The 17,421-nt window shown below is 40.5% G+C and overlaps 1 protein-coding gene across 1 annotated transcript; it reads left to right on the plus strand.

Moving 5' to 3' along the window:
• The first annotated feature begins 4,545 nt into the window (after positions 1 to 4,545).
• Positions 4,546 to 11,104, plus strand: LOC131985417 (uncharacterized). Its single transcript, XM_059350488.1, has 2 exons — positions 4,546 to 9,491; positions 9,555 to 11,104. The coding sequence occupies exon 1, from the start codon at positions 5,625 to 5,627 to the stop codon at positions 7,284 to 7,286; it is 1,662 nt and encodes a 553-aa protein (XP_059206471.1). The 5' UTR covers positions 4,546 to 5,624; the 3' UTR covers positions 7,287 to 9,491; positions 9,555 to 11,104.
• The last annotated feature ends 6,317 nt before the right edge of the window (positions 11,105 to 17,421 follow it).

Here is a 17,421-nt window from a genome sequence, read left to right on the forward strand (position 1 = left end):
CTCCCATGGTACAAAAAGATTAACCGTGCTTTCAGTAACAAAATCATCTTCATGCATGACAATGCACCATCTCATGCTGCAAGGAAGACCTCTGCATCATTGGCTGCTATGGGCATAAAAGGAGAGAAACTCATGGTGTGGCCCCCATCCTCCCCTGACCTCAACCCTATTGAGAACCTTTGGAGCATCCTCAAGCGAAAGATCTATGAGGGTGGGAGGCAGTTCACATCCAAACAGCAGCTCTGGGAGGCTATTCTGACATCCTGCAAAGAAATTCAAGCAGAAACTCTCCAAACACTCACAAGGTCAATGGATGCAAGAATTGTTAAGCTGCTATCAAATAAGGGCTCCTATGTTAAAATGTAACTTCACCTGTTAAGATGATTTTGATTGAAATAGCTTTTGATTTCAGTAAATATGACCTCCGAATGCTGGAAAATCCAAAAATGAGCATTTTCAGTTCTTAAAAACCTATAAAATGTTATAAAACTCTGTCGTGCGTAATAATGTGGAACAGTGCATTTTAAGTTTTTAATTTTTGAAAAAAATACTGTTATCATTGGGAGGTTTGTCCAATCACATTACAATTCATTAAACTAACGGTTGATGACTTAAATTATGCTGACTGTCATTTGCATCGACTATTTAGGAAAATCTGGAAAAAAACTCAGTTGCATAATAATTTGGAACACAGTGTATATATATTCATTAAAATGGCATGATTTTGTCACATCAGTCTATCTGGTATAGCTTTGTGTGCTATCTAATTGTGGGCAGAAGTATTTTGATACACAGCCGATTGGTCATAGCCTCATTATAAGTAAATATTATCAAGGTAATGACTTTACCAACTGATTTTTTCAAGTATTCCCTAAATTTAATGAGCATATGAGCTTGCATGGCAGAAACAACTTTAGGTGAAATGAAAATGAGCCATTTCTAATGCTATAATTGCTATACCTTTCTTTTGTGGCGAAATTTACTTTCGTCGATTGCAACAAATGCTCTCCTCCGTCCAATGCGCATTTGTCCTCTCCTCTCGAGTCTTTTTATCCCCGCATTGCACACATTCCGCAGCTTTGTTGTGACCCTTGTGAGCGTCTTGCTGCTTCCACAAATGCCATCCTCAATCATGTCCACTTACCTCCTCCGTAAACCTTGAGACAAGCTGAGAAAACACACATACATATAAAGAAATATGTCAATTGTCAGTATGTGATTTTAATGCAGCCTGATTTTACAACTACAATATATAGGCATAGTAGAAATATAACAGGGGTCTGGATTGATTCACACTGAATTTTTCCTTTCATTCATATTTGAAAATATAGAAATATAAAGTATGACGATCTAACCTGTGCATAATCGCCATCCATGACCCTAATGGAATGTGAGATTGGGAAAATATCGATCCCTCTCTGATTGTCCTTGTAATTCCCCTCCCACGATGGGTTGCCCTTCTACAGATCCTGCAAAATATTAAATCATCAACAGTATAAATATCCAATACATATCAGGGCCATTTTGGATATATTGCCAAAAGTTATGAGCCACCTGCCTTCTCACACATATGAACTTAAGTGGCATCCCTTTCATAAACTATGATTTACAGTAATATGATGTTGGTCCAACCTTTGCAGCTATAACAACTTCAACTCATTTAGGAGGGCTTTCCCCACGTTTATGAATGTGTTAATGAGAATTTTTGACCATTCTTCAATAAAGGCATTTGTGAGGTCAGACACTGATATTAGATGAGCAGGCCTGGATCACTTCAATTCATTCCTCAGGTGTACACCAACACCAAACTTGCTCATTCATATCTTTATAGACTTAGCTTGGGAGCATAAATTGTCCAAAATTGTCTATTTTGTGGTATTTAGTTCTTAATACTACATTTTGGTTAATATATGGGGACAAATAAATAAATAAAGCTGTTGCTGTTGAAGTACTTTGTCGGAATAGTTGGAGATGGCCCATTCCTGTTCCAACATGCACAAATCTCAAGGGAAATCTCAAGGAAAATCCCATTTTAGTGTTCGATAACAAATTGACATAATGACAGATCTAACAAGTAGCATTTTGTTCCTCACTATTACAGTGTACATTTTCACTGGAAATAACATCACTATTTCAGAAGATCCAAAATGAATCCCTTACCACCTGTATCCATCCTTAGTTGTGTTGGGGTTTTTTTAATTTCATGTGGTTCTGGCACACTGGGCATCGTTTTTTCTCCCGTTGTAGCCACCTTATTAAGCGCCTGCCCCCTTGCCCCGTCTTCAGCAGCATCACTCTTGTCAGTGACATGTTACTAGGAAAGAAAAGAAGTATATTTTGTTGTCAATACTGAGAGGTTTTACCCTAGACATGTTTACATTAAAGGGAATTTTACAGAAAATGTGCTATTTTTTCCAGACCTGTATCTATAATAACTATAAATATCTTAGCCTAAGCAAAGTGCATGAAGATACTTTATTTAAGTAGGCTTGTGCTATCATAATTTATCACCAATGAAATTAACCATAGTTTGTAAACTTTATCTGCCCACTACTGACATAAGAATAACACATGCATATTGGCCATCACAAAGTTACAAGGAGTGCTCTGTGTCAGAGAATGTAATTTATGCCTATGACAGAACACACTTCCACAACAGTAAAGCCAAAACAAGCTATGTTACCATTGCTGACCAGTCAGGTCACGTTACAAGGCTGAGAAACGTTACCCATATTTGCATTTTCAATCGTAACCTATCCAAAAACACATGATCTCTATTATCATCATCAAAGCCAACATGCTGCGCACATTACGGTACACTGCTATAACGTTAGCAACAAATAATAAATGGTATTGAGGAAAGTCTATCTGATAGTTATCCAGATATCAGATAACCTACCTGCAATCACTGAGAGTGTCCTTCTGAAGTGAAGTGAAGCAACAGTTGGAGAAAGACCGGTGCTATTATTTAAATTTCCCCGCGCAAACTAGAGGGAAAAAGACAAAAACAGGAAGGACCATCACCGACTCTGCACGTGAAGTAGACTGAGGAGAGCAGCAGGTCGAATTGGTCGAATCTGGCTAAATTAGCACACTCAACTGCGTTGTTGTTAAGTTATATCTAAAGTGAAATAGATATGGCACCAACAAGAAAAACTCGAAGAACTAATCTTCAGGGGAAAAAAACTGTGCAAAACCCACCAGCTGACAAGACGCCGAGCGATGTTGAAGGTAAGATAAACGTGGTTTGGCTTTTTTCTTTTAGGCATGAAGGGGGGGGGGGGGGGGGTCGTGGTTAAGAAATTCATGAAAATGTGTTAAAAATTTAATTAGTAACTTACTCTAAGTATCACGAAATTGAAGTAATGTTACTGATTACTTTAAATACGCAAATTAAATAACGCAGTCAGGGGCTCCTGAAGCTGAGAGAACCTCATATATTAGTGGCGTCTCAGGGAGCTGCTATCAACAGTGAAACAACATCAACATTTTTATGACATATAAAGAGACACAAGAGGATGTTTGGTCACCCTACTGCTCTGTGTATTAGTGTCCATTCTTTGTGGATTTTTTAAAGGTCATTCATGTTAATATACACTGGATTATTAGCAGGAAATTAGTTCCATTTTCCAAGTTGAGTATAGAAATCCTTAAGTTATCTAGCCAATGATTGTCCCATATTTGCATTTTGAATGGAATTATGGGTCTCACCCAGTCTGTAAGTTGGTCATTGACTTCAATCAACAGGACTATACAATTCCTTAAATATGTTCATGTTAACATTATGGACAAGCATGCTTGCTCTCAATTTTTTTTTTTTTTTAAATTGGACATTCTTGGCCTATTAATTTCCCCTTAAAATCCTTTGGTGATATGATCAGGTTAGATGAATTGCAGATAGCTTAAAACTTCATTCTGCCTGTCACCTGTTGTGAAGTTGCTGGCTGTAACATAAACATAACCAAATAGGAGTAAAGGAAAACTGTGATAATACAGGGATGTTAATATTTCTGTTTGCATTTTTTGTAGTTGTTGAGGTCCAATCAAGCGCATCCAATGCTGCAGCAACGCTGGATACAAATCTCCTTAAAGAGGAAATGCGTCTTCTTAAAGAAGAAAACAGAATTCTGAAAGAAGAACGAGATTTTCTAAGAAAGAAAGCCAGTGAGCACACTGTCAACGCCTCTAACAAAAAGGGTATACAAAGATATGCTTGTCATAACCTTTCCTGTGATGATATTTAGTAGCTGGCTGTTTCTTTTCTTTATTTTTAAATCTACTGTACTGCTACACTTTTAGAGTTGAAGAAAAGGGCTTCTGTCATGATGGACTCATCTGACTCCGATGATGATGATACCACATCTGACACCGATGAGGATTTAGTGGAGGTCAAAGCAAAGATGCCGAAAAAGAAAATCGGAAAGCATCGTTTGGACAAAAATCCAAAAGCATCGTTTGGACGAAGAGGTAACTTGCATGCGCCATCACACATCACACCTAATAAAACGTTGACATATTTATTAATATTTAGAGTAATAACAAAGTGCCATGCATATGCCTTTTCACATAACTCTCTGAACATTTTCACATGACTTCATATCCCTTTTAATTAATTTTATATCATTTTCATGCGAACACAATCCGCCCTGTTCATCCTGTAAGATAACATGTCACAGTTGCTTCTACTTCTTCTTGCGTAGGATGCCTGCTATCTCAAGTCCTCAAGGTTGTAAGGCTGTACCTCCTTGACCAATACACACACACTCATTGTAACTCTATAAAAACTGTTAGCTCTCTTTGTCTGCAGATTCACTCTGTGCAGACCTTTTTGACTGTACCTTGTGCTCTCCTAATTGCAATTAGAATAAACCTTTTTTGCTTATACTCCAACGACTCAGTGATCTTTCCTCCTTATAACGATTTTTGCCACTACAGCTTGGTGTCAGAAGTGGGATCGCCCGAGAGTCCGTCGGGATCGTCGGGACATCGGGGATGGCCACCTGATCTTCAGGATCATCCTCTAACTTCCAGTCAAAATTCAGAGAAGGGAGGACCGATGTCCTGGGGTCGACTGGCTGGCTCCGGCGCGATCCCCAACCGAACCTACACTCTCCTGATTTTGGTGAGATGTTGAATTTCCATTTTCTAAAAATTGTATGATTACTAATTCTGATAATTTTGGCAGTAATGATGAATTGAATGACATTGGTAACGTGGTATTTCTGAGTCTTTGGAGTAAAGCATTTAGAATTGGTCTGGTGTACTTTCCGTTCACTAAAACAATTTACTGCAGTCTAAGATTTACTCCTACTAAGACCAGGTTAAAATCCTGTGAAGTAGCTGAGTGTGGTTTTTATATCAAGACCAGGTTAAAATCCTGTGAGATATAAAGTTATATTAAGACCAGGTTAAAATCCTGTGAGATATAACACATGGTTTTTATATCAAGACCAGGTTAAAATCCTGTGAGATATAAAGTTATATTAAGACCAGGTTAAAGTCCTGTGAGATATAACAAAAGCAGTTTGAAAAATAAAATAAAAACTAAATAAATAAATTGAATTAAATAAAATAACTGAAACTGAATAAAATAAATAAATTGAATAAAATTGAATAGGTAAACAATGGGTTCCCGATGCAGTAAAGCTGAACAATGTGATCCAAACAGTCCGATAATACAACAAATGAAAAAGAAATATGGCCCTGAATGTTGTGAATGCTTGCCATATTGGATAAAAAAATACAGGTTCCCCAAAGGGGGATCCCTGAGCAAAAATCAGTTGGAACAATTACGAACAAATTTACAGACAGCAAAAGATGAGTTGATGAAAAAAGGCAAAGTTAAAACTGAAAAAATCAAAGAACTTGAGAAACATGTGGAATGTCTGAATGTGTGGGAGGATGAATGTGAGCACAGGGAAAGAAAGCAGGGCTTTAAAACCATGACACTGTTAAAAGCTGAAGAGGAATCACAAACAGATAAAGTTGCAAAATCAAAGATTAAATCCAAGTCTTCTCTGTATCCTTCTCTAACAGGTCATGGTGGCGGGCCTCTGAGCAGCGACACTCTCCTCGATCTGCCCCCCCCCTTCAACCCGCCTGCTGACGCCGCCTCCCCTCAAAGACAGCCTCCTCCAACCCCTCCAGTGACATCACCACCGACCAGCAGTGCCCCCAGCAGCGCCAGAGACCCACAATCACCACAGCTGCCTCTGACTTTGACTCCACACCCAGGCCCAAGGCTAGCTCTGTGGGACCCAAACAACCCACTCCCACAGCCTGCCTTCTCCCCAATCGCTGACCACACTAGGTCCCATGACAGGAAGGATGACACCGGCAGGGGAGGAGAAACATTCACACTCCCAATGGTCCAAGTGATGGGACATGAAGGCGCAGCTGGTTATGTCTACCGCCCGTGGACTGTAGCCGACCTGCTCCAAGCAGCTGAACACCTCCCTAAAGCCACACAGGGAGGTCAAGTCCTCGGTGACGCAGTGATGGCCTTTATCAGAGACTTTACACCAACTTCCAGTGAAATGGGCCGCGTTATGATGAGGAAGCTGTCCGGAGCAGACTTTGCTAAGATCAGACGACACTTCACTGACCACGTCCAGCCCTCCACCATTGACTGGCAGACTGCTGCAGATGGTGATGGCAGAAATGCACAGGATGTTGCATACAGACGATGGATGGAAGGCCTCGTTACAAGCATCAAAGAAGCTTTCCCTCTTCACAGCGATCTCTCCAAGGTCAACGCCTGCACCCAGAAAGCTGATGAGACCCCTGAAGACTATGTCCACCGACTGCAACAAGTGTTTGATGACCACAGTGGCATCCCTAAACCACGTAACTTCCCAGGGGACCAGATGTCAGCATATGAGAGCCTCCTGAAGCAGCAGCTCCTGAATGGACTTTCAACAGATGTCTGCCTGGCTGTGAAAGATTCCTGCATTGGTCATAATGAGTCCTCTGTCCGACTGGCCGACGTGGTAAGACATGCTAACCACGCCTACAAGCGCTTGCAGGAAAAGACTGAAGCTGAGAAGAAGACAAGGAAAGATACTGCCCATCGAGCCCAGCTGCAGCTTCTCCACCAGCAGACCCAGCAACCACAACGTGGACGTGGCCACTACGACCCCAACATCTGCTTTAACTGTGGTGGGACTGGACATTGGGCTAGAGACTGTCCCTATCCCAAAGCCAACCGTGGGCGCGGACGCGGAGGACATGGGGGACCGCCTGGAGGCGACGGTGGACACCTGAGCCAGACACAGGCCTCAGACTGACCGTCCGGGGGTAAGGTGGAAGGGGGAGGTGCCCGCTGACCAGACGCCCAGCCAACCTGCTCCACAAAAGGGAAGTGAAAACATGCAGACGTGCACGCTTACACCGCAGCAACAACACAAGATATTGACAAATGCTATCACTCATTTAGAGAAAAAAAAAATATATATATACAAAGTACATATGTTGGTACATATGTACATCTTACTGATGATAGTGTGCAAGAATTACCTACTATGACTTTTGAAGTCCAAGGCCAAAATGTTGATTTCATTGTTGACTCAGGTGCTACTCACTCTGTTTTAAAAAAAATCTGTGTTTCCACACATAAGGTATAGTGGCAGAAACATAATTTTCCATTGGTGCATGTGGTAACAGGATCAGAGAACAGTTCACCATTCCCATTTCATGTGTACATCCTGTACCTTTAACCAAAATTAAACACTCTTTTCTCTTCTCTGCTGTCTGTCCTTTCAATCTGATGGGACGAGACCTGATGATGACTCTGGGAGTGGACCTCATCTCGACACCAGATGGCGTTAAAGCCGTGCGGAGAGGCTCCTCCACCTCCCCCCTGCAAAGTGACCCCGTGGTAACGTACCAATCAGCCAGTTGGCTACCTGAAAACCTGCTCTATGTTTACCAATGGAAAATTCCTATTGATGTAGCACAGCCACTGACAGCACGTGCACGTGCACTGGTTAACCCGGCTTCGCAGTTTTTGCGGGCTGAGGCTCTCCACTGCACGTCACACGTGGCTCGTGACCATGACCTCGACTTTGAACACATTTTCTTTGCTGACGTCAATGACAACCTCATGACTGACACCCTCTACTGGTCGCAGACGAGATGTGCACTCTCAGTGACGTTGACTGACGAACAGTTACCCTTTTACCATGTACCAGGTTCACATCCACACATTTCACTCTACAAACCAAATTCTGACCAATGGAGAGACTTGGGCCCATGGGTAAATTTTTGTGCAACTTTTTCCGATTGGACACAAACTCCTGACCCTGCTGTGATGTATTCATCAAAAGGGGGGGTTTACAAATAATTTTGCAAACTCAGTTTCCCCTGCCTCAGATCAGTGCATGTACTGATTGGTGCAGACAGGGTGGAAGGGGAAACTGCTGTGTTACTGTCTGCTACTGAGGTTCACCCTGCCTTAAAGGAAGTCTCTGACTCCTTATGAGCGAATGGCAAATATGATGTAGGCCTGATTAAAAACTGTGAACCTGTTGTTGTTACACCTAAATCTGATTACAGGCCCTTTGGAAGCATAGGGGCTTCCTGAAGAGTGATGGAGAGCCCATCCTACATCACTCTCTCATTGCTGACCTCCTAGAAGCTGTTTTGTGTGTTGCTGTGTGTAAATGTGCTGCTCACACTAACTCCTTTGACCCTGGTTCCACAGGAAATGCACGAGCAGGCTGCGTCTCTTCTTCTGCTCCCCCAGCAGGCACACACACACACACACTCTCTCAGCTCCCTCTCTGTCCCCGACTCACTCTCTGCAGTACAGACTCTAGCCTCTCCTTCTGACGAGAAGCAGTGGCAGTCTGTTTCCCCATTATGTTGACACATGGTCTTGACCATGTGTCAAAGGGGGGGGATGCAGGTTATGATTGATCAACATTGGTTCACTAAAGGTTTTTCAACCTATGCTCAAAAACATTGCCAAGCCTGTGTCATTTGTGCCTACCACCTGGCCAGTGGTGGCGCTGTTGGGTGTGAGAACGGGACATTGAAGAACAAATTGGCCAAATGTTGTGAAGACACAGGCCTCAAATGGACACAAGCACTCCCTCTAGTGCTTGTGTACATGAGGATGCGCAAGCGACCTAATGCTAACCTCAGCCCTTATGAGATTCTTTTTGCAGCTCCTCCCTTTGTAGGTGTGGACGCCCCGAAGTTTCCAGCTCCATCTACCACACTGTGTGAAGATGCTATGCTAATGTATTGTGCTAACCTAACCAAACACCTTGCAGACATTAGGAGACAGGTGACTGCTGCCCTTCCAACTCCAGCCACCAGTCCTATCCATCAGCTCCACCCTGGTGATTATGTGGTGGTGAAAGACTTCAGGCGAAAGTCCTGAAAGCATAAGAGGTGGCAGGGCCCATTCCAGGTCCTGCTGACAACCCATACGGCCGTGAAAGTTGCTGAGAGGGCCACCTGGATCCACGCAAGCCTCCAACTTTAAGGTCCCGCCTCCTCCGGACCCTCTGCAAGCCAAGGGTGAGGCGTGCCAAGCCTCCAACTTTAAGGTCCCGCCTCCTCCGGACCCTCTGCAAGCCAAGGTTGAGGCGTGCCAAGCCTCCAACTTTAGGGTGAGGTGAAATAGCGCTCCCCTGCGACAAGATCAGCCAGAGGTGTAACAAGCGCTCTGACTGCAACACGTGGTGCCAAGCCACTAGTCTAGGCTCTGTCTCTCCCCCCTCTCTCTTCTGTCCACAGATTTACACACCAACACACTGGACTCTGACACACGGTGTTGAGAGTGTTGTGACTAGCAGGTTGGTTTAGCAACCTGTGACATCACAAGTGCCAGTCCCAGGCATACGCAGTTACACTGCTCTCACACCCTACCATAGTTTTTCCCCTGCGACACCTGAAGAGAGGACCCGGACACACGGTGTTGAGAGTGTTGTGGCTAGCAGGTTGGCTTAGCAACCTGTGACGTCACAAGTGCCAGTCCCAGGCATACGCAGTTACACTGCTCTCACACCCCACCATAGTTTCCTTTTGCGACACCTACGGCGTAGGACAGGTGACACATTTTTTCTTGTTGTCTTGACTTTCTCTTTAGGTTTTGTTTTCATTTGTCTTTCGTTTATTGCTTTCTTCCTGATTCTTAAAGCCCTTAACCTTTAGGCTATGGAGCGCCACCACCCCTGGCATCCCTTTCGTGCCCCTGGCCTTTGTGGCCTCCGTGGTACTGTCTGTTGCTTTGCCTGTTCGCTTTCCTTATAGTGTTCCAATTCTTCCTGTTTGTTACTTGTGTTGTCCCCCTGCTTAAAGGCTTTGTTTCCTCCATGTTCACTACTCAGCTCCTTAGGAATGAACTCATTCCCTTGCCTGACCCCACCCCACTTCCTCCTGCTTTCCAGTCTGCCCTTGCCTCTGATGACACTTCTCTGAATCCTCTTTTGACTCTGACTCTGATGTTAATAATGATGCTGATATGTAGGTTGACTTTATGCCCCACTGTGCTTTGTTCATGACACGAGAAGACTGTCCTCCTTAAAAAACAAAAAACAAAAAAAAAAACAGCGTTGCTCTGTCCCTTGAGTCTATTTCACTGCCATTATTGATGATGATTGGTCTTAAACCAGTGTGGAATGTTCAGTCTGATACTGTTTAATGGTGATTCTTTTGTACATTCCTTCATGGGTTTTTTGTTTTCCTTGTTGGTTGTGTTTGATCTTCTCTCTAGTTGATCCTTACGGATCAAAAGGGGGAAATGTTGTGACAAAGTGCCATGCATATGCCTTTTCACATAACTCTCTGAACATTTTCACATGACTTCATATCCCTTTTAATTAATTTTATATCATTTTCATGCGAACACAATCCGCCCTGTTCATCCTGTAAGATAACATGTCACAGTTGCTTCTACTTCTTCTTGCGTAGGATGCCTGCTATCTCAAGTCCTCAAGGTTGTAAGGCTGTACCTCCTTGACCAATACACACACACTCATTGTAACTCTATAAAAACTGTTAGCTCTCTTTGTCTGCAGATTCACTCTGTGCAGACCTTTTTGACTGTACCTTGTGCTCTCCTAATTGCAATTAGAATAAACCTTTTTTGCTTATACTCCAACGACTCAGTGATCTTTCCTCCTTATAACGATTTTTGCCACTACAGCTACACTTTTAGAGTTGAAGAAAAGGGCTTCTGTCATGATGGACTCATCTGACTCCGATGATGATGATACCACATCTGACACCGATGAGGATTTAGTGGAGGTCAAAGCAAAGATGCCGAAAAAGAAAATCGGAAAGCATCGTTTGGACAAAAATCCAAAAGCATCGTTTGGACGAAGAGGTAACTTGCATGCGCCATCACACATCACACCTAATAAAACGTTGACATATTTATTAATATTTAGAGTAATAACAGTCACACTGGCCTGGCCTCGAAAAATATTCAGTCAGCAGATTTTATTTTGCTTTAAAGGTGGGGTGGATGGTGATTTTCTGGAGCATTTTCTTTTATCATATTGTTTAAAATCCCCTTAATACCCAGATTGCAACCAATTAATTAAATGCTCTGACACACACACACACACACACACACACACACACACACACAAAATATATATAAATATATATATATATATTATAATTTGTTTAAAATAATTTATTTTAACACAGTGAAAATATTTAAATTTATACTCAGGGCTGCCTATCTACAGTTTCCTATCACTCGTCAAAAGTCTGTCCTGTCGTTCGCTTCCATTTCCATAGCAACCCACCAACATCCCAGAACCGGAGCAGTTGGTCTCTTCCATGTGGCGAAACCATGCAGTGCATTCTATCATGTTACTACTGTCTAATGAATACTGCAACCTGAGAGAATCAACAACATTAACCGGAAATAATTGTCAGCTGAATAAACTGAACCAAAACACCAAAATAAAGAATTGACAAAATAAAATAAAAATAAAAAACCCTAATAACATAAACAATCTGTAAAGCCATTGAACAGGGGCAGATGGTGCATTAAGGGTGCAAGATCGCAAGATCACCTCTCCTAAACTATGCAGGATATACCTTGTGTTTCACTTTTACCTTCATTAAACAGCTTAGGACTAATTGTGAGGGTCTCCCTGTTGTGCTAAGCAGCGCATCAGCTAATGGATTGGCTACATTTTTCAAATACCAGATACAGCTATTTTGTCCATATCAGGATCACTATGTGATCCAAATATCATATTGGAGCATCCCTACCATATCAAAGTGTAATACAATCCACTTAGTCACCTCACTTCAGACCATGAAAGTGTACTTTGTTGTTATTTTGAGTCTTGACAATGTATGATTGATTATAAGGTTTGTCTGATTTTTGTGATATTTGTGTGATTTTTTTCTCAATTGTGTTTGATATGTCTCGTAGCTTCAAATCCAGATGATGTACTACACCGATACACCAAGATACTTGCAGAGTTCAGAAAACACAGAAGTGTTGGGCTCGCCTGCCGAAAATTTGGCATTGACAGGAACACCATTGCTCTCACCGGCATCATTGCGGAAATGAAAATTGCAGGTCCAGAGAAAATGCCACCCTTTGACGATGGAGACACTCTTGCAGGCTATTCCAAAAAGTGCAAAGCTGTACTCCAGGAAGATGAGGAGCTAATGAAAAAAATAGACTCAATGAAGAAGACGGCTGACCTGCTGCCCATTGCACACAAGTTCAATAAATAAGTTGGTTAAGTTTAGGCTTTTGGTTTTAAGAGGTCAGTTCATTTAGTTGTCCTTTGTGGCACTATTTACAGTAGCTTTTTTTTGTTCATTATTGCATTATTGCACATTTTTCATTATTACTTGTTTACTTATTACTCATCTTGTGTTAATAAATTGAACGTTTTGATGTAATTGCTTCGTAAGAAGGCTTTGTATAACAGCAATTTGTTTATTCACTTGCAAAATAGTCATGTTTAACCTGGCAACATTGTAGGAAATACATGGAACAATATGTAAAACTGAACAGTCTTGGTTTAGTTACATAGTAAGAAACTGGTAATACTGTGGAAAGAAGCCACACTTTCTTTTACAGCACACTTTCATCTTATTTACTTGGTAAATAGACATGTTTTACCTGGTAACACTACAGAAAACACATGGTAATGTTGAGAATGGACAATATATAAAACTGAAGTCTTGGTTTAGTTACATAGTAAGAAACTGGTAATACTGTGGAAAGAAGCCACACTTTCTTTTACGGCACACTTTGAGCTTATTTACTTGGTAAATAGACATGTTTTACCTGGTAACACTACAGAAAATACATGGTAATGTTGAGAATGGACAATATATAAAACTGAAGTCTTGGTTTAGTTACATAGTAAGAAACTGGTAATACTGTGGAAAGAAGCCACACTTTCTTTTACGGCACACTTTCATCTTATTTACTTGGTAAATAGACATGTTTTACCTGGTAACACTACAGAAAGTTTAAATAACAAGAGGATCCTGATGTCATATTTGCCAGGTAAGTACTAAATAAAACCAGGCATGGTAAATGAATGAGCAAAGTAATTACCAGCCAAAACGGCCCTATAACCTAGTAACTAGATGGACAGGTGATATATTGGATTATACTACCAGGTAAATGTGTTGTAATTTCTCTCTTTTTACATAGTAATGGTGGTAGTATTTTACTGTAGTTACCTTCATAATGCCGGTTGTAATTACCCATTAATGCAGAGTTGTTTTTTAGTAATAGTTGAGATATTACAAGGCAATTAGTTAGTATTTACTCTATAGTTACCATCATTTTACCAGTGTTAGTTACCTTGTAAATCTGTCTTTTTACCGTGTAATTACACAGTAAATACACAGTAATTAGGGGACTGTAAAAGAAAGGGTTACCGATTATTGAAGGATTTGGAGCTATGTTCCAGCATAAAGGTACTGATAGATGATTAATTTGTGTACTGTGTGTTTCAGTGTTGTTTCCACATCACGTGTTTAAAAAAAGAATTGTCATCAGAATATTCTCCTCCACGTGTTTCTGTTATGTATTTCTGGTAATGAATGATCAGCAACAGACACTATATTAAGCTGGGATTAAGACAGAAACAGCAAAGGAGAACTGGATAGACTGCCACTGTGAGAATGGAGATGACGATGTGTTTTCCTCTGCTGCTGCTGATCTGCTCTGTCTCCATGGCTCAGCTTCAGACACAGTCTGACAAAGAAATGATTCCACAAAAACAAAGTGAACTCCAGAGAAGTGAACCAACGAACGGCTTTGACCAGCGACAGACCTGCACACAAGACATCCATGCTGTGCTGAGAGAGATGAGCGCCTCGTTGGCTGAGCAGAAGGTGGAAATGAGGCACTTACAGAGAGAGAATGAAGGTACAATAGTGTAAGGTAGAGAGGAAGTGATAGTAATAGGAACCAATGCTTTGTTACTGGAGGTTTATGTTTCATGTTGTAACACTGAATTACTTGGCACGTTACTTGGAAATAATATTTATGTCCCTCAGCTCCAATGATAGGAGTCAAAGATAATTTCCAAAGAAACTAACTGTGAATAAAATAAAATCAAACAGATTTTTACTTATCAATTTCAGCACAAGCAACTCAGCTGGAGTCACAGAAAACTCAGTTGGAGTCACAGAAAACTCAGCTGGAGAGGCAAAGGCAACAACTTCAAGGTAATGTAAGCAGAACATGATGGCTTAAAGTGACTTATAATAGTGTTTCATGAGAAAATATAAACAAGACACTTTTTATCATATACCGGTCGAGAAAAAAAAAATGTCTGGCTCTTATTTGTGAGTAAATTACCTGAAATCACAAGCTCCTTTGTACCACTGAGGTGTGTGTTTGTATCTCTGGTTCCCATTGATGGAAAAGTTGTGATAAAATCATGTCACACACCTGTTACTTTGTCTTGTGGAAAAGACAGCAATTGTTATGAATTAGAATAAAACTTAGAAAATTCTGTGAAAGTATTGATCAACTTTTTTTTGTGTAGAACATGGTATGGAACCATCCATGTTATTTTTAGCTGACTAAGCGACAGAAACCCATGTTTTTGATATAAAAGCATGTGAAAATGGTCAAAGTTGACCCACAGGACAACAGGGGGAATAAAGACAATGATGCTGAAACACATTTAAAATCGTTTTCATCACACACAGATATGTGATGATTTTCTAACTTTTCCAGCACTGTGAAGGTGAGGCTCAGCACTTCATCACCCATTTAATATTTCAACATTTTTATTATTAAAAAAAACAGCAAACATGATCGATGAAAGAAAATTGAAGAAAGGTTTGTTAACCTTGTGGATTCCACACTATGTGTAGAATAATTACATTGGTCTCTCTCTCTCTCTCTCTCTCTCTCTCTCTCTCTCTCTGTCAGTCAAACAGGTGGCTTTCTCAGCCTCTCTGTTGGCTTCTGGCTCGGAAACTCTTGGACCAATTAACGCACACACTGATCTGGTCTTCAGACACGCCGTCACAAACATTGGAAATGCCTACAACCCAAACACAGGTACTGGAATTCTAATATATAAATCATTACCTTGTGTTCTGTTAAAGCTATATTGACTTTAACCTGCTATGTATGATTATCTGATAACATTCAGTGACAAAAACTGTCCCACAGGTTTTTTCATTGCCCCAGTGAGAGGAGCCTACCACTTTGAGTTCTACATAGGAGCACATGGACATTCTTCACATGGTTCAGCTGCTGTGTTGGTTAAGAATGGAGAGCATATTTTTGCTGTATATGAGCACCAGACGTCTGGTTTTGGGACCTCTGCAAATGGTGCCACGCTGCTTCTAGAGGTTGGAGATGTTGTATATGTGCGTCTGTGGATTAACTCAAGGGTGTTTGACAATGAAAATCATCACAGCACCTTCAGTGGCCATCTGCTTTTCACCATGTGAAAGAGAAGCAGGACTTCTTTTTCTTCAGCTATATGACAGCCGTGCACACTGCAGCAGACTGTCAGCACTATTGATAATAATGTTTTTCTTCATATGAAAGCTGATTGACAATGCTGCACAACAGCACAATGTTTTAATAAGGAAAGATTTATGAATTTTTAATTTGTGTCTCTGTCTGAATTCACATCAAAATACATAGTGATATACATTGTGGGGATACTTGTGATACATGTATTTTAACATTACGTTAACGAATGACAAAAATTGTGTAAATATATAAAAATCATTTCACTTAAAGAAACACTAAATAAAATCACCAGAAAGGACTCAGTCACTCGTTGGACCGCAGCATCCAACTAAACCATGTCACTTTACTGTCTGACTGATTTTTACTTTGTTCTGTAGGAACATGAATGGTCTTGTGTTGTTAATGTGAGAGAGAAAATCCCCTTTGTAACATCAAATGCACGACACAGTAACTGTGCTGGTTTTATTAGTCAGAATAAAAATCTAGACATACAGGAGAACTGTATCAGTAGCAGCTAATTAAATGTTGTATTTATTCTGTGAATGAAAGCTTGATGACAAAGATTTATAACATGTTTGTATTTGTGTAATGTATTGAATTTTTATCTTCTGCTAATTTAAATAAAATCATTACATATCACTGCAGTACCAGCTGTTGTCTTTTCTTCATCACATGGTAAAATTAATTTCAAAATAAATAAAAAAAGATATTGTCATATCAACTTGACAAAAACAAACTATTACAATCAGCAAAAGTGATTTATGGTTTAGCAATAATTAAATCCACTAATTAAACATAAATTGTAGTTATTTTCCTTTAATTATAATGTGATTAAGTTGTGCTCATTAGTGAGATTATAGTGAACATGTTATTCAGTACATACAGTACAGTACTTGTATTTTCATCTCTGCTTTTTTAACTATAATGTTCCGTTAATTTTTCTTTCTGTCTCTTCATTCACATTTTGAATTGCTGTTGTCACAGGCGTTGATGAGACTACAAGCTCAGTGAACACAGTCACTGATCTGTTTTCAGTGGAGAAGCTCTACACTTTGTCATATTATGACTTTATGACTGAGCACTTGTGTTTGATTTGGTACAAATGTGTTCATGTCAGTTTGGAAAAGTGTGTTTGTGGTTACGATCACGTAAAGTGAACACGGCTGCTGCCTGCCAGTGAATGTTTTTGTAACTTTGTGTTGTTGTTCTTCAGAAGTCTGACTTTATTACCGTGATGGATTTATTGAGGAAGCAACAACAGAAAGTGTTCCTTATCTCTCCTCTAACTTGTGTTCCTGGTAAGTGTTTGCTTATCTCAGCCAATGAACAACCTCAAAGAGGTCACTATATGTGACTGTCTCATTAATGTTTGACAGGTAGAGATGATGATGTTTTGGTTTGCTCCTTCGTCAATGACTTGTTTTTTATATCAAGTTGTTCAATATTTACAATTTTAAATTTCAGTGATG

Source organism: Centropristis striata, chromosome 14 (genome assembly GCF_030273125.1).
Source record: "Centropristis striata isolate RG_2023a ecotype Rhode Island chromosome 14, C.striata_1.0, whole genome shotgun sequence".
In the NCBI taxonomy this organism is placed as follows: Eukaryota; Metazoa; Chordata; class Actinopteri; order Perciformes; family Serranidae; genus Centropristis; species Centropristis striata.